The sequence below is a fragment of the Thalassophryne amazonica genome, chromosome 3 (genome assembly GCF_902500255.1).
Source record: "Thalassophryne amazonica chromosome 3, fThaAma1.1, whole genome shotgun sequence".
Taxonomy (NCBI): Eukaryota; Metazoa; Chordata; class Actinopteri; order Batrachoidiformes; family Batrachoididae; genus Thalassophryne; species Thalassophryne amazonica.
This window is the reverse complement of record NC_047105.1, coordinates 74818237-74836499: the sequence shown is the minus strand read 5'-3', so window position 1 is coordinate 74836499 and position 18263 is coordinate 74818237. Positions and strand designations below refer to the sequence as shown.

General features: G+C 46.5%; 1 protein-coding gene across 7 annotated transcripts in view; it reads left to right on the top strand.

Annotated features, from left to right (window-relative positions):
* The first annotated feature begins 372 nt into the window (after positions 1–372).
* LOC117507055 (calcium-binding and coiled-coil domain-containing protein 1-like) overlaps positions 373–18263 on the top strand; it is a 50721-nt gene continuing 32830 nt past the window's right edge. For 6 of the 7 annotated variants that reach the window (XR_004559610.1, XM_034166758.1, XM_034166760.1 and 3 more), the window contains exons 1-4: positions 373–687; positions 3283–3431; positions 3570–3672; positions 4356–4558. Coding sequence is in view for 6 of the 7 variants with exons in the window: in XM_034166758.1 (XP_034022649.1) it covers positions 3300–3431; positions 3570–3672; positions 4356–4558 (438 nt within the window). In the remaining variant the exon portion in view is untranslated. The remainder of the gene's footprint in view (positions 688–3282; positions 3432–3569; positions 3673–4355; positions 4559–18263) is intronic. The other variant, XM_034166757.1, reaches the window with a different exon arrangement.

Here is an 18263-nt window from a genome sequence, read left to right as displayed (position 1 = left end):
AAGACATTGCTTGGATGGCAGCATGTGTTGCTCCAAAACCTGGATGTACCTTTCAGAATTGGTGGTGCCATCACAGATGCATAAGTTGCCCATGTCATGGGCACTAACACACCCCCATACTATCACAGATGCTGGCTTTTGAACTTTGCGCTGGTAACAATCTGGATGGTCTTTTTCCTCTTTTGTCCAGAGGAAACAACGTCCATGATTTCCAAAAACAATTTGAAATGTGTGTGACCGCAGGACCTTTGTGGCCGGGACAGCGGTGGGATCGAACCCCATTGTATTCTGTTTTTATTTACATTTTAAACAATGTCCCAACTTCGTTGGAATTGGGGTTGTACTTTCTTACCCTGATCTCAGACCAGTGAGTTCCCTGATTATATTATGAAATCCTAATCCTGTCCTCTTCTGCTGCACAGAATTAGAATAAACATGGTGTTGCAACACCAGATCCCGTTTTGGGAGCTGAAGTCCACAGTACAGCTGTCCCTCGCAATGAGCTGTGCCCTGAAGAACTGCATTTCCCATCAGCCAACACTAATCTTACATGGGGACAACATCTTTCAGGAGATGTTGTGAAAGTCTTGCACCTGACAGTATTGTCTGTCAATGTCTGCAGACTAATGCACAGCTACATCCTCGATCAGGAAGGAGAAAGACATACGGGTTTCTGAATAGAATCAGGTAAGATTCTAAATCAAATCAAAATCACACAAGTGTGAGAAGATGTATAATTACATCATTAAAGCTGATAAAAGTTTTTGATAGATGCTGTGTATGTATATACTAGTGCTCTAGATTGGGTAGAGTTTATAAAATAGGTCGCTGACATTTTTCAAGGGTGGTAATAAATTTTGCAAAGTTTTGATATTGAATTGGAATGGTGTGTGAGTCAAGAATGTTTTTAGAACCTTAGACCTAAACCTCAACAGTTTTTAGAAGAACTCACCCCTTTTATTTCCTGTTAATAGCATCATTTTTAATGTTAATTTACTGTCTTACTGTATTCATAAATTGTTTGTTTTTATCATATACACACTATTGTTGTTATTATATTATTCATTTTATTTTGTCATTTGATTTTAAATGGACCAAAATGGAAATAAGTATTTTCACTTTCTTGCACATCCAAGTCTTTTTAACATATTTACAATTATATTATGTACTTATATTAAACTTACTAAATAAAATAACGCACATACACATGCACGCTTTTAAAATATAGTTGATTTATCCCCCTCTGCTGGAATAGCATGTAAGTCCAAAATGTAATTATCAATGTCCAGTGTTCAGTGGTGTTACCTAATATCTGCAGTTTCTCCAAAAATATTAGCCCTATCAATGTTCTGTTTTGGTGGCATTCATCCTTTATCCAAAATACATAGGCATACCAAACGGTAAATGTCAGCTCTCCCCAGTTTGTCTGTGATCAAAGCTGCACACACACATGCATGCATGCATGCATGCATGCATGCACGCACGCACGCACAGCTTTTAGTCTTTTCTGCATTCTGGCACAAGCAGGTGCTTTTATTTTTCCACACCCACAAAGCGCGATGGTGGCGGAAGACATCAACTACACTACACTTCCCACTCATGGTAACAGCAACATGACACTTAACTAAACTGACTAAACCAATTGAACTACAAAAACACAATAAATCAATCTCACTAACAACACTGTTAAACTAAAATGAACCACAATAACAATATTTAAACCCCCCAAAACCCAAACTCCCATGGTGCATTGCAGCACAACATCCATTTTCACTGTTGTTAGCTAATATCGCTAATTTCTCCAAAAATATTAGTCCTATCAACTTTCTGTTTTCGCTGCATTCATCCTTGACCCAAAATACATAAGCACACCAAAAGGCAAATGTCACCTCTTCCCAGTTTCTCTCTGATCAAAGCCATACACATGCACACGTTGCTATTAATATATATGCATGTACTGTATGTATGTATACACATATATTAAGCCCACGCATGTAGCACATGTTGTCTTGCATCCTGTTTGTCAAATCAAAGAGTTTTGATCCAGTTTGGATAAAAATTAGTTAAATGATTGAGTCAGTCAAGGACAAAGTGACGTATTAAGAAAAACTTAAGGTCTCAGGCCAAGGTCCAAATTTGTGTTAGGTGATAAAACTGCACATTTTGTATCAGTCTTTTTCTGTCACCTGTCACAAGCACACATTTGCAATATTAATGCTGTTTAACCAGCATCTGGATAATGCCACACCAGCCAGGTTGGTTGGATTATCTTGGGAAAGTCAAAGTGCTCACCATCACAGATTTTAACAAATTTGTGAACAAACTTTGAGAGAAACAGCCTTTGGTGTCCACAGAAGAAATCTTAGCTCAAACTTTGGAGCCAATATATATTAAACATGGTAGAGGGGTTTTCTTTTAGTAAATGATAAGCTGGTTCTGGACAGAAGTGATCAAATGTCAAGGCCACACACAACTATATATTATGGTAACACTGACAGTTAATTTGCAGGAATTTGTGTCAAAACATAAGGTGTGGTGTTGCACTCTCTGAGTGCCACATATAGTTTTTGTTTGTTTATCAAGGACAATATACTGTATGAAATTTGGTACCAAATCATTTAAACTGTCACTTATGTTTTGTCCTGAGTTACAACAGTGTAAAAGTTATTACACAGATCAGCCATTCCCAAATTCAGGAATGCTACAGCCCACTATGAAAATCTGCAGCCCACCCAAACCTTTAATCACAAATTTGTTCATTGCATGACACTGATATGAAGTATTTCTATTTGTATGTATTATGATGATGTTAAACTAAGTCATATAAACGAAGAATAACACATAATTTAAAATTCACAGCTTTGTGTTATTGCTTATGATTACATTGTAAAAGTAATCACAATTATTTTGTATCATTTTTAGCTTTATTACAGAATTTAAAATCTGTTGTTTTTTCAATCACTTTTCACAACCCACCCGTAATAATACCTTGATGGGCCACAGGTGGGTGGGGGCCCACAATCTGGAAAAACAGATTGCAAAAGTTGTAATGTATTTGTTTATTTTTATTAATGATTTATTGTGTGGTAATTGATTTGTTAGGTCATATTGTAGTTTCTGTAGATGATGCAGCATAATCGTATTCCTCAGTGGGTATAAGTTGTTTTGTTTCCCATAGGCCTCTGTGGTCGCACCCAAGAAGTGTCTCTATCACCTTTCATCAGCTGTTCTCCTCTGGACTTAAAGTTTCATTTGATCTGTGCATGTTTTCTTCCTTCACAGCACAGCTTCTTCTTACCATGGATAAACAGGCCACTGTGGTGTTTCGAAATGTGGGGCAAATGTACTTCCCCCAAACCAGGGTAGAGTGTCACTACAGTCTGACCTGTGACCATCAGTGGAGTAGCTGTGACTGGATCGGGATCTTTGAGGTAGCTTAGGTGTCGTTTCTAAACATAAGCACATGACATAAGACAGAGAACCCATTTCATCATCTGTTTGGTCTGAGTTAACCCGTGGCTGTGATTTGGATGTTTTATGATTTTAAATGATTTTCTGCCACACTACAGGAGGGCTGGTCTTCAGTGAGACAGTATCACACATACACATGGGCTCTTGCTCCTGATGGCTATACTGAGGGAACCAATGCCAACTGCTGCGTCCTTTTCCAGGGTAGGATTGAGTTATTAAAGTTATACCTCATAAAGGCCTCTACAGTCTTCAATTCCTGATCAGAATTAATGGATAATTGGCAGAACAGATTTTCAAATCTGTCATTACAAAATATATTCAACAGAACTGATCCTACATAGTCAGAATATTTAATAAAATGTTCAAACTTAATGAAAAAACAAACTGTTTTCATATAGGAAAATACCAAATACATACATACATACAGTAAAATGTGATTTGATAAATTTAAATAATTTTTCTCACAAAATACAGAACAAATGCAACTCACCTGTGCTTTATTGTCAGTGATCATGTGACATGAATGAATGTCATCAGAGGGGTGAAACACACCCTGCACACACACACACACACACACACACACACACACACACACACACACACACACACACACACACACACACACACACACACACACACACACACACACACACACACACACACATACATGTAATGCTGTGGTGTAAGAGCATGATAATTATTTCAAGATGAAGGAGGAGTGGTCGTAGCAAGAAGACCAACAGGATTGTGTAGCTGTACTGTATGTGCTGCCTCATTTACATTTCTCTCATTTCTTGTGTTGCTTTTCCTCACAGTCAGATTGCACAGATTGAAATGTAAAATTATACTCTGTTAAATACTACCAAATGATCTGCCTCACACAGCATCTTACCTGCCGCGCCCCAGTGCTGCACAGTACCAGTTTGTGTACGTGGATAAGATGGGTGAGGTTTGTGGTGAGAGTCGGCTCTTCAGCTTCTGTGCCCCCAAACCATTGGAGGAACTAGAGACTCTCAAAGAGGAACGAGACGAGGAGGACGGAGAGGAGGACCTGCTCCTGGTCATTCCCAGAGCTCAGCTCCTACAGGTGAGGAGAGATAAGTACAGCACTGCTGGGACGAGGAGTTTGGTGATAAGACATAAGACATAAGAGACTTTATTGTCATTGTAATAAACAATGAAACTTCATTGGTGACATCCAGTTGGTAGCAGCAATGATTAAATATAAAAATAAAATAAAATAAAAATAAAATATAAGAGCAATAAGGTGCAAAAACAACAATAGACATCTTATGTTATTTACAATGTAAAGTGAGATGTAAAAATTGCACTGCCGAATTGCTTCCCTGATGGGAGCGGAGCAAAGAGATGGTGTCTGGGGTAAGTTTGGTCAGTGGAGATCCTGGTGGCTCTCCTCTACAGACATCCAGTATACAAAGCATCCATGTCAGGAAGCTCAGCTCTCATGATCCTCTGGGCTGTCCTCACAACCCGAGCCAAGTCCTTTCTGTTCTCTGCTGTGCAGCTGGCATACCTGACAGAGGATGCTCTCCACAGTGCTCCTGTAGAAGTTCATCAGGAGCTGAGGGAATAGGCCAGCCCGCTTCAGCTTCCTGAGGAAGAAGAGCCTTTGCTGTGCCTTCTTCTTCAGGTGGGAGGTGTTGACTGACCAAGAGAGGTCCTTGATGATGTGGAGTCCCAGGAATTTGATGTCCAAATGGTAAATGGACTGCATCTATATAGCGCTTTTCCATCTGCATGAGATGCTCAAAGCGCTTTACAGTAATGACTCACATTCACCCCGATATGAGGGTGCTGCCATACAAGGTACTCACTACACACCGGAAGCAACTAGGGGATTAAGGACCTTGTCCAATAGCCGGGATTTGAACTGAGGATCCTCTGGTCTCAAGCCCAATGCTTAACAACTAGACCATCACCTCCCTCCACTTGTCCACCACCTCTACCATCTCACAGTTTATGTTAAATGGTCACGGGGCAGTTTTCCTGGTCCTTCTGAAGTCCACAATGACCTCCTTAGTTTCGTTGATGTTCAGAAGGAGGTTATTCTCTGAACACCACTGAGTCAGATGTTTTACCTACTCCCTGTAGTGAGCCTCCTCATTGTCACTGATAAGTCCAACTATAGTGGTGTCATCAGCAAATTTCACCATAGTGTTAGAGGAGTGGATGGTGGAGCAGTGCTGAGTAAAGAGGGTGAACAGGGCTGGGCTGAGCACGTAGCCCTGTGGCACCCCAGTGTTCAGGATGATCATGGTAGTGGATGTATGTCTTCCTATCCTGACGTTCTGTGGCCTGCAGGTAAGGAAGTCCATAATCCATGTTCAGAGTGAAGTGGTAAGTCCAAGATCCTGGAGTTTGTGAACCAGTTTATAGGGGATTATTGTATTGAAGGTGGACCTGATGTCTATGAAGAGCATCCGGGTGTATGTATTTGGTTGTTCCAGGTGGATCTGGACTGAGTGGAGTGCAACAGAGACTGCATCCTCTGCAGATCTGTTTCTCTGGTAGGAAAACTGGTGTCTGTCCAGATCTGCAGGGATAATGTCTCTGATGTGGGATGATCCTCTCAAAGGACTTCATGACTTCATGACTTTGTGATGCCAACATCTTTGCAAGAGAATGAAGGGCGATGGCCTTTGATATCAGGTCTATTTGGAAGATGCTTGGGTTCTGCTGGAATGCCTGTGTTAAATAAAAGGTTACATAAGGAGACTAAGAACAGCAACACTTACATTGTGAGAGAACACCAGCTACAACATTTTGGCCATTTTTACATGTTTCTCTGTGCATGAGCCAGCACACAGGTGCCTCCGTGTTGAGGACCCCAGCAGCTGGAGAAAGCCAAGGACACACCCACATTTCATCTGGTTCTGGCAGATAGATGGTTACTTTCTAGAGGTAGGGATGGACCAGTTGTCTGCCTGGGTAGTTGCCATGCAGGTCCCAAGGCACTTCAGTATTGTGGTGGCTGCAGTGATGTATTGCACCAAGGCATGATCACACATCTGACTTGACTGTGCAAAGGTTTTAGACACTTGTAGGAAAATTCAATGACATGACTGAAGAATTTTATACAACCCTAATTCCAATGAAGTTGGGACATTGTGTAAAAAGTAAATAAAAACAGAATATGAGGTCTGTCCATAAAGTATCGTCCCTTTTTATTTTTTTTTAACTATATGGATTTGATTCATGTGTTTTCACGTCAGACAAGCTTGAACCCTTGTGCGCATGGGTGAGTTTTTCCACACCTGCCGGTGACGTCATTCGCCTGTGAGCACGCCTTGTGGAAGGAGCGGTCCCGCCCCGTCGTCGGATTTTCATTGTCTGGAAATGGCGGAGTGATTTGGGTTTTTTTTTCCATCAGTATTGTTTCAGAAGCTGTTAGAGACTGGCACCTGGAAACCATTCGAAAAATTTATCTGGCTTTCGGTGAAAATTTTACGGGCTTCACAGAGAATAAGGTCTGTAACTACAGCTTTAAGGACGGCCCACAATGGCCCACAATGGCGCGCTGCGCTCTGAGCCGTGACGACAGGCACGAACCACTGGATTATTTCTAAACGGATGGCTGTGTGGAGCTGGGACCGTCGTGTGCACTTTCTCTGGTTATCACAAGAGCTGGACATCAACCATTTTCCGGCAGATTTCACTTTTAACAAGAGATTTTGTCGTGGAAAGCCGCGCGGAGGCTTTGTGTGTCACGACCGATTCGCTGTTCGAGCGAGACAAAGAACGCCTCCGTTTCGGCGTGTCAGAGGACAAGGTGGGACATGCCTATCTTGGCTTTCAATGCTTACCAGTCGAGTGAGTTATAAGAGAAATTGTGGAGAGCTGGGCATGTCTGAACTTGTCCTCTGACACGCCAAAACTGAGGCGTTCTTTGTCTCGCTCGAACAGCGAATCGGTCGTGACGCACAAAGCCTCCGTGCGGCTTTCCACGACAAAATCTCTTGTTAAAAGTGAAATCTGCCGGAAAATGGTTGATGTCCAGCTCTTGTGATAACCAGAGAAAGTGCACACGACGGTCCCAGCTCCACACAGCCATCCGTTTAGAAATAATCCGGTGGTTCGTGCCTGTTGTCGCGGCTCGGAGCGCGGTACGCCGAGCGCCATTGTGGGCCGTCCTTAAAGCTGTAGTTACAGACCTTATTCTCTGTGAAGCCCGTAAAATTTTCACCGAAAGCCAGATAAATTTTTCGAATGGTTTCCAGGTGCCAGTCTCTAACAGCTTCTGAAAAAATTCTGATGGAAAAAAACCCGAAATCATTCCGCCATTTCCAGACAATGAAAATCCGACGAGGGGGCGGGACCACTCCTTCCACAAGGCGTGCTCACAGGCGAATGACGTCACCGACAGGTGTGGAAAAACTCACGCATGCGCACGAGGGTTCAAGCTTGTCTGACGTGAAAACGTATGAATCAAATCCATATAGTTTAAAAAAAAAATAAAGAGGTACGATACTTTATGGACAGACCTCGTACAATGATTTGCAAATCCTCTTCAACCTATGTTCAACTGAATACCACACAAAGACAAGATATTTAATGTTCATACTGATAAACTTTATTGTTTTTGTGCAAATATTTGCTCATTTTGAAATAGATGCCTGCAACAACACATTTCAAAAAAGCTGGGACAGTGGTATGTTTATCACTGTGTTACATCACCTTTCCTTCTAACAACACTCAATAAGTGTTTGGGAACTGAGGACACTAATTGTTGAAGCTTTGTACGTGCAATTCTTTCCCATTCTTGCTTGATGTACGACTTCAGTTGTTCAACAGTCTGGGGTCTCTGTTGTCGTATTTTGCGCTTGATAATGCGCCACACATTTTCAGTGGGCGACAGGTCTGGACTGCAGGCAGGCCATTCTAGTACCCACACTCTTTTACTGTGAAGCCACGCTGTTGTAACACGTGCAAAATGTGGCACATTGTCTTGCTGAAATAAGCAAGGACGTCCCTGAAAAAGACGTTGCTTGGATGGCAGCATGTGTTGCTCCAAAATCTGGCTGTACCTTTCAATATTGATGGTGCCGTCACAGATGCTGGCTTCTGAACTTTGCACTGGTAACAATCTGTATGGTCTTTTTCCTCTTTTGTCTGGAGGACATGACGTCCATGATTTCCAACAACAATTTGAAATATGGACTCATCAGACCACAGCACACTTTTCCACTTTGTGTCTGTCCATTACAAATGAGCTCGGGCACAGAGAAGGCGGCGGAATTTCTGGATGTTGTTGATGTATGGCTTTTGCTTTGCATGGCAGAGTTTTAACTTACACTTGTAGATGTAGCAATAAACTGTGTTAACTGACAATGTTTTTCTGAAGTGGTCCTGAGCACATGCGGTAAGATCCTTTACACAATGATGTCTGTTTTTAATGCAGTGCCACCTGAGGGATCGAAGGCCAATGTTGGTTTTCGGCCTTGCCACGTACGTGTAGAAAGTTCTCCCGATTCTCTGAATCTTCTTATTACAGTGAGGAAAGTAAGTATTTGAACACCCTGCGGTTTTGCAAGTTCTCCAACTTATTTGTATGTTACTGCTGCAAATAAGTATTTGAACACCTACCAACCAGCAAGAATTCTGGCTCACACAGACCTGTATAAAAGACACCTGTTCACATACTCAATCAATCACACTCCAACCTGTCCACCATAGCCAAGACCAAAGAGCTGTCTAAGGACACCAGGGACAAAACTGTAGATCTGCACAAGGCTGGGATGGACGACAACAGGCAAGCAGCTTGGTAGAAGACAACAACTGTTATGATTATTTATTAGAAAGTGGAAGAAGCACAAGATGACTGTCAATCTCGCTCAGTCTGGGATTCCATACAAGATCTCACTTTGTGGGGTAAAGATAATTCTGAGAAAGCTTAGAACTACACAGGAGGACCTGGCAATGACCTGAAGAGAGCTGGGACCACAGTCACAAAGATTACATTAGTAACACATGATGCTGTCATGGTTTAAAATCCTGCAGGGCAGCAAGGTCCCCCTGCTCAAGCCAGCACATGTCCAGGCCCGTTTGAAGTTCACCAGTGACCATCTGGATGATCCAGAGGAGGCACTGGAGAAGGTCATGTAGTCAGATGAGACCAGAATAGAGTTTTTTGTAATCAACTCCACTTACCATGTTTAGAGGATGAGAACAACCCCAAAAAAAACACCCCAACCGTGAAGCATGGGGGTGGAAACATCATACTCTGGGGGTGCTCTTCTGCAAAGGGGACAGGATGACTGCACCCTATTTAAGGGAGGATGGATGGGGTCATGTATTGTGAGATTTTGGCAAACAACCTCCTTCCCTCAGTAAGAGCATTGAAGATGGGTCATGGCTGGGTCTTCCAGCATGACAATGACCCCAAACACACAGTCAGAGCAACTAAGGAGGGGCTCCATAAGAAGCATTTCAAGGTCCTGGAGTGGCCTGGCCAGTCTCCAGACCTGAACTCAATAGAAAATCTTTGGAGGGAGCTGAAACTCCAAACCTGAAAGATCTAGAGAAGATCTGTATGGAGGAGTGGACCAAAATCCCTGCTGCAGTGTGTGCAAACCTGGTGAAAAACTACAGGAAACATTTGACCTCTGTAATTGCAAACAAAGGCTACTGTACCAAATATTAACACTGATTTTCACAGGTGTTCAAATACTTATTTGCAGCAGTAACATACAAATAAATTATTAAAAAAATCATACATTGTGATTTCCGGATTTTTTTTTTTTTTAGATTATGTCTCTCACAGTGGACATGCACCTAAGATGAAAATTTCAGACCCCTCCATGATTTCTAAGTGGGAGGACTTGCAGAACAGCAGGGTGTTCAAATACGTATTTTCCTCACTGTATATTATGGACTGTAGATGATGGAATCCCTAAATTCCTTGCAACTGAACACTGAGAAACATTGTTCTTAAACTGTTGGACTATTTTTTCATGCAGTTGTTCACAAAGTGGTGATCCTCGCCCCATCCTTGCCTGTGAATGGCTGAGCCTTTTAGGGATGCTCCTTTTATACCCAATCATGACACTCACCTGTTTCCAGTTAACTCACCTGTTCCAAACAGGTGTTCTTTGAGCATTCATTAACTTTCCCAGTCTTTTGTTGCCACTGTCCCAACTTTTTTGAAACGTGTTGCAGTCATCCATTTCAAAATGCACAAAAGCAAAGAAGTCTATCAGTTTCAACATTAAATATCTTGTCTTTGTGGTGTATTCAGTTGAATATATGTTGAAGAGGATTTGCAAATCATTGTATTGTGTTTTTATTTACATTTCACACAATGTCCCAACTTCATTGGAATTGGGATTGTAGTTTTTGACTTAAAAATGAACATTAGAAGTGTGCAAGCCTTCGTATCATACATTCCTGTGGGCTATCGGGCCAGCAATTGACACATACTGAAAAACAAAACTGACTGTTGTGTGGGCCGCCAGAAGAGGAGGTACTGCTAGCCCACCACCAGAGGGCGCCCTGCCTGAAGTGCGGGCTTCAGGCACGAGAGGGCGCTGCCGCCACGGACACAGCCGGGGGTGACAGCTGTCACTCATTATCTCTTGACAGCTGTCACCCATCCATGCTTCATCATCTCACGCCATAAAACCCGGACGTCATCTCCACCTCATTGCCGAGATATCGTCGAACCGTTCAGGTACTATTCTCAGCCTTAAAGTAAATTGTGTGTCAGTCTGAACTCTTTTTTGCAGCCGCTTACCTGTGGTGATCCTTATCTGAGAGACCGGCGTTTGGTGTGAACAGCGACAGCTTCGCTTCACACCACTACCAGATAAGTGGTAGACAGGAGCTGCACGAGTGTGTGTTAGAGGTGGAGGTGGAATTCCCACCGTTGTTGTTACTGGGTGTGCACACACCCATATCTTATTGTCTCTGCTCCCTGCCAGCAGTACCAGATCCGACCTTCGAAGGCGGTGGCCACCTGGGGACTCGGGACTTGGTGGCGCCAGTATTCTCCGGGTTCGGTGGCGGAGGAAATCGTGTGGTTCCGGTTCATCTCAGGACAGACGTCTTCTATCCACGAGCCTGCCCACACGTCACCCTTGTGATTGACTGTCTGCAAAATTTCACATTCCTCTGTGTTGTGCTCATTCACAACAGTAAAGTGTTTATATTCGACTCTTTCATTGTCCGTTCATTTATGCCCCCTGTTGTGGGTCCGTGTCACTACACTTTCACAACACTGACAACAACAACAAAAGACATCTGTGTCATCAGTTACTTTTTTTGTGTTTTACCTATGCCACATTGTGTCAACTGTCATTTTGTGCATAGGAAATCATGCTTGATGCCAAAGCGAAACAAGAGCTAACAGGGCCACTGACCTATCAGTCAAATTCTCTGCTTGTCTGTTGTTCAACTACAGTTAAGGAATTTAACATACAGCTCCCTGAGAACTGACATTATTGAGAACAAACAAACTGTGCTTTAGCTTGGAGGCTTTTTTGTTCATTTACGCCCCCTGTTGTGGGTCCGTGTCACTACAATTTCACAACAGGATATCTCGGCCATCGTCGTGGATCCCGAGGGGCGTTACCCATCTGTTGGACAGCCAATGGAAGAGCAGGGTGCACAGGCGTCTGCAGGAGGCATGCTCGGTGAGTTGCAGCAAATCCTCACCGCCTTTACCGCTCAGCTGGATTTGATGACCAAGCAAAACGTCATCCTTAATCGCAGGATGGAGGCTCTCACCGCACAGGTGGAAGCGCGCGATCAGAGCGCTGCTGCGGCTCCTCCTCCTGCCGACCCGGTGCCGGATATTAACGTTCCACTGGTCGTTCAACGAACCCCCCCACCATCCCCTGAAGCATACATAAGTCCCCCAGAGCTGTACGGGGGTTGTGTGGAGACGTGCGCGGACTTTCTGATGCAGTGTTCGCTCGTCTTTGCACAACGACCCGTGATGTACGCGTCTGACGCCAGCAAGGTGGCTTATGTTATTAACTTGCTTCGTGGTGAGGCACGCGCTTGGGCTACAGCGCTTTGGGAGCAAAACTCATGGCTCCTTACCTCTTATACTGGGTTTGTGAGGGAGTTCAGAACAGTGTTTGATCACCCTAACAGAGGAGAGACCGCTTCAACAGTGCTGGAGCGCAGCCGAATAGGCAGTCGACTTCCGCATCGCGGCTGCGAGGTCCGGCTGGAATAACGTTGCGCTCCGCGCCGCCTTCACAAACGGACTGTCGGCGGTCCTGAAGGAGCACCTGGTAGCTAGGGAAGAACCGCGGGATTTAGATGGGCTTATCGATCTTGTTATACGGTTAGACAATCGGTTGGAGGAATGCCGTCGGGAGTGAGACGAAGGACGTGGCCGGGCACGCGCCGTCCCTCTCCCTTCCGGGTTTGAAAAGGTTCCGCCCTCCCCACGCTCCACAGCCGCAGCGCTCCGTGGGGCAACAGCTCCCCCTGCTGACGTTGCTAGGGAAACGCACAGGGCCAAAATGAGAACAGATGACAGAATGAGGAGGCTGGTCCGCGGGGAGTGTTTTCTCTGCAGCTCAAAAGAGCACATACAGAAAAACTGCCCCAAACGGCCAAAACGACAACACCCACCCTTAGAGACTGGGCTAAGGGGGGGTCATAACATTCACGTGGGACACACACATATTGCCACACGACTCCCAGTTACAATCCTGAGCGGGGATTTAACCCTTCAAGCCCCAGCACTGGTGGACACGGGGTCAGAAGGGAATCTGCTAGACAGCAGATGGGCAAGGGAGGTAGGGCTCCCTCTGGTGGCGCTTCCTTCGCCATTGCAGGTGTGGGCACTAGATGACACCCTTCTCCCTTTAATCATGCACAAGACACAACCTGTAACTCTGGTGGTGTCTGGAAATCATCGGGAGGAGATCGAGTTTTTTGTGACTCCTTCTACCTCCCGCGTGTTTTGGGTTTCCCGTGGATGTTGAAACACAATCCCCGGATTGATTGGCCGTCTGGGGTAGTGGTTCAGTGGAGCGAAACCTGCCATCGGGTGTGTTTAGGATCCTCGGTTCCTCCCGGTTTACATGCTAAGGAGGAGGTCATAGTCCCTCCCAATCTGACGGCGGTGCCAGTTGAGTACCACAATCTTGCTGACATCTTCAGCAAGGATCTGGCACTCACCCTTCCCCCGCACCGTCCGTACGATTGTGCCATTGATTTGGTTCCAGGCGTTGAGTTCCTGTCCAGCAGGCTGTACAACCTCTCACGACCTGAGCGCGAATCAATGGAGACCTACATCCGGGACTCATTAGCTGCCGGGCTGATCCGGAACTCCACCTCCTCGATGGGTGCAGGTTTCTTTTTTGTGGGCAAGAAAGATGGCGGACTCCGTCCATGCATTGATTACAGGGGGCTGAATGAGATTACGGTTCGCAACCGATACCCGTTGCCGTTGTTAGATTCCGTGTTCACCCCCCTGCATGGAGCCAATATCTTTACTAAGCTGGATCTTAGGAATGCGTATCACCTGGTTCGGATCCGGAAGGGAGACGAGTGGAAGACGGCATTTAACACCCTGTTAGGTCACTTTGAGTACCTGGTCATGCCGTTCGGCCTCACTAACGCCCCCGCGACGTTCCAAGCTTTGGTTAATGACGTCTTGCGGGACTTCCTGCACCGATTCGTCTTCGTATACCTGGACGATATACTCATCTTTTCTCCGGATCCTGAGACTCATGTCCAGCATGTACGTCAGGTCTTGCAGCGGTTGTTGGAGAACCGGTTGTTTGTGAAGGGCGAGAAGTGCGAGTTTCACCGCACTACTTTGTCCTTCCTGGGGTTTATCATCTCCTCTAACTCCATCGCCCCTGATCCGGCCAAGGTTGCGGCGGTGAGCGATTGGCCCCAACCAACAAGCCGTAGGAAGCTGCAACAGTTCCTCGGCTTCGCTAATTTCTATAGGAGGTTCATTAAGGGCTACAGTCAGGTAGTTAGCCCCCTGACAGCCCTGACCTCTCCAAAAGTCCCCTTCACCTGGTCGGATCGGTGCAAAGCCGCATTCAAGGAGTTGAAACGTCGGTTCTCTACTACGCCAGTTTTGGTGCAGCCCGACCCTAGCTGCCAGTTTGTGGTTGAAGTGGACGCCTCTGACACAGGGATAGGAGCCGTGCTATCCCAGAGCGGAGAGACCGATAAGGTTCTTCACCCATGTGCCTACTTTTCTCGCAGGTTGACCCCAGCCGAACGGAACTATGACGTCGGCAACCGAGAACTCCTTGCGGTGAAAGAGGCTCTTGAGGAGTGGAGACACCTGTTGGAGGGAGCGTCTGTGCCATTCACGGTTTTCACTGACCATCGGAACCTGGAGTATATCAGGACCGCCAAGTGGCTGAACCCCAGGCAAGCCCGCTGGTCACTGTTCTTCGGGCGTTTTGACTTCCGGATCACCTATCGCCCCGGGACCAAGAACCAGAGATCGGATGCCTTGTCCCAGGTACACGAAGAGGAGGTCAAAACTGCGCTGTCGGATCCACCGGAGCCCATCCTTCCTGAGTCCACTATCGTGGCCACCCTCACCTGGGACGTGGAGAAGACCGTCCGGGAGGCCCTGGCACGAAGCCCAGACCCAGGAACTGGACCAAAGGACAGACTATACGTCCCACCAGAGGCCAGGGCTGCGGTCCAAAACTTCTGTCACGGTTCCAAGCTCTCCTGTCATCCGGGGGTGCGAAGGACCATGGCAGTTGTCCGGCAGCGCTTCTGGTGGGCGTCTATGGAGGCCGACGTCCAGGAGTACATCCAGGCCTGCACCACCTGCGCCAGGGGCAAGGCTGACCACAGGAAGTCCCAAGGACTGCTGCAACCGCTTCCTGTGCCTCATCGCCCCTGGTCCCACATCGGCCTGGATTTTGTCACGGGCCTCCCACCGTCCCAGGGCAACACCACCATCCTCACGATAGTGGACCGATTCTCCAAGGCGGCCCACTTCGTGGCCCTCCCGAAGCTCCCTACGGCCCAGGAGACAGCGGACCTCCTGGTCCACCACGTCGTCCGTCTGCATGGGATACCTACTGACGTTGTCTCGGATCGTGGTCCCCAGTTTTCCTCTCAAGTCTGGAGGAGTTTCTGCAGGGAACTGGGGGCCACCGTGAGCCTCTCGTCCGGGTACCACCCACAGACGAACGGACAGACAGAACGGGCCAACCAGGAGTTGGAACAGACCCTCCGCTGTGTGACATCCACGCACCCGACGGCCTGGAGCAACCACCTGGCCTGGATCGAGTATGCACACAACAGCCAGGTGTCTTCTGCCACCGGCCTCTCCCCGTTTGAGGTGTGTTTGGGGTACCAGCCCCCATTATTTCCCGTGGTTGAGGGAGAGGTCGGTGTGCCCTCGGTCCAGGCCCACCTTCGGAGGTGCCATCGGGTGTGGCGCACCGCCCGTTCTGCCTTGTTGAAGGCCCGGACGAGGGCCAAGACCCATGCAGACCGCTGGCGGTCCCCGGCCCCTGCATACCAGCCCAGACAGGAGGTGTGGCTATCGATGAAGGACATCCCGCTTCAGGTGGAATCACCGAAACTGATGGACCGGTTCATCGGACCCTTCAAAATCCTCAAGGTCCTCAGCCCTGCTGCAGTGAAGCTCCAACTCCCAGCTTCACTGCAGATCCACCCGGTATTCCACATCTCCAGGATCAAACCACACCACACCTCACCCCTCTGTGCTCCCGGTCCGGCGCCGCCTCCTGCCCGGATCATTGACGGGGAGCCGGCCTGGACAGTGCGCCGGCTCCTGGACGTCCGTCGAATGGGCCGGGGGTTCCAATATCTGGTGGACTGGGAGGGGTATGGACCCGAAGAACGCTCCTGGGTGAAGAGGAGCTTCATCCTGGATCCGGCCCTCCTGGCCGATTTCTACCGTCGTCACCCCGATAAACCTGGTCGGGCGCCAGGAGGCCCCCATTGAGGTGGGGGTCCTGTTGTGTGGGCCGCCAGAAGAGGAGGTACTGCTGGCCCACCACCAGAGGGTGCCCTGCCTGAAGTGCGGGCTTCAGGCACGAGAGGGCGCTGCCGCCACGGACAGAGCCGGGGGTGACAGCTGTCACTCATTATCTCTTGACAGCTGTCACCCATCCATGCTTCATCATCTCACTCCATAAAACCCGGACGTCATCTCCACCTCATTGCCGAGATATCGTCAAACCGTTCAGGTACTATTCTCAGCCTTAAAGTAAACTGTGTGTCAGTCTGAACTCTTTTTTGCAGCCGCTTACCTGTGGTGATCCTTATCTGAGAGACCGGCGTTTGGTGTGAACAGCGACAGCTTTGCTTCACACCACTACCAGATAAGTGGTAGACAGGAGCTGCACGAGTGTGTGTTAGAGGTGGAGGTGGAATTCCCACCGTTGTTGTTACTGGGTGTGCACACACCCATATCTTATTGTCTCTGCTCCCTGCCAGCAGTACCAGATCCGACCTTCGAAGGCAGTGGCCACCTGGGGACTCGGGACTTGGCGGCTCCAGTATTCGCCGGGTTCGGTGGCGGAGGAAATCATGTGGTTCCGGTTCATCTCAGGACAGACGTCTTCTATCCACGAGCCTGCCCACACGTCACCCTTGTGATTGACTGTCTGCAAAATTTCACATTCCTCTGTGTTGTGCTCATTCACAACAGTAAAGTGTTTATATTCGACTCTTTCATTGTCCGTTCATTTATGCCCCCTGTTGTGGGTCCGTGTCACTACACTTTCACAACACTGACAACAACAACAAAAGACATCTGTGTCATCAGTTACTTTTTTTGTGTTTTACCTATGCCGCATTGTGTCAACTGTCATTTTGTGCATAGGAAATCATGCTTGATGCCAAAGCGAAACAAGAGCTAACAGGGCCACTGACCTATCAGTCAAATTCTCTGCTTGTCTGTTGTTCAACTACAGTTAAGGAATTTAACATACAGCTCCCTGAGAATTGACATTATTGAGAACAAACAAACTGTGCTTTAGCTTGGAGGCTTTTTTGTCCTTTCACTGGATTTATTCTGGGATTGTATCAACATAAAGTTGTGCTTTGGCTGATTTTGTTCCAGAAAGGGAAAGCTATTTAATGCTTTAAGGTTTGAACTTGTCTTGAGAATCTTCTTCACCTTGTTGGTGGAGAATGGCTGCTCCTCATCCAAGTTTATTTTTCCTACCCAACATTTTCTGTTTCACGATATATGAAACTGTTAATCCCACTGATTGCTGATTTTTTTCATGTCCCCCTACCCCACTGCTAACACCCCTGTCACACCTTGACAATTTAGCCAGTGTATGTGGAGTGTATTAAAAACGCTGGCATACGTCTAATAAGTTATAGGTAAGTTTTGTATAAGTTAAGAGCACGTTGAAGCACGTTGATATACATTGTAATATGGGGAGTACATCAAAACATTTTGGGCATGCACAATATTTTTGACATATGCCAGCATATGTCTCATACGTTCCGCATATGCAGGCCATAGGTTGTAGGTAAGTTATACGATTGTTGACACACCTTTCTTGAACGTTACTCATAACTCGAAGTACGTCCATTGATGCTGTCCAGTGACTGGCTCAACAACTGAAAGCTGGAGTCCTCATGCGAACAGTTTAGACTGTTACAAATATTAAAACTAATCACACACTGAGTAAATATCAAGTCTTAATTTGACCTGTTACGTCGTTTCAGTTGGATTCATCATCACAGCCTGACAAAAACTTATCCACATAAAACGTCCTGATTTTGGAAAACAATGTCTGAAAATACTTTAGTTCCTTTGTTGTGGCTGAAGAAATGTA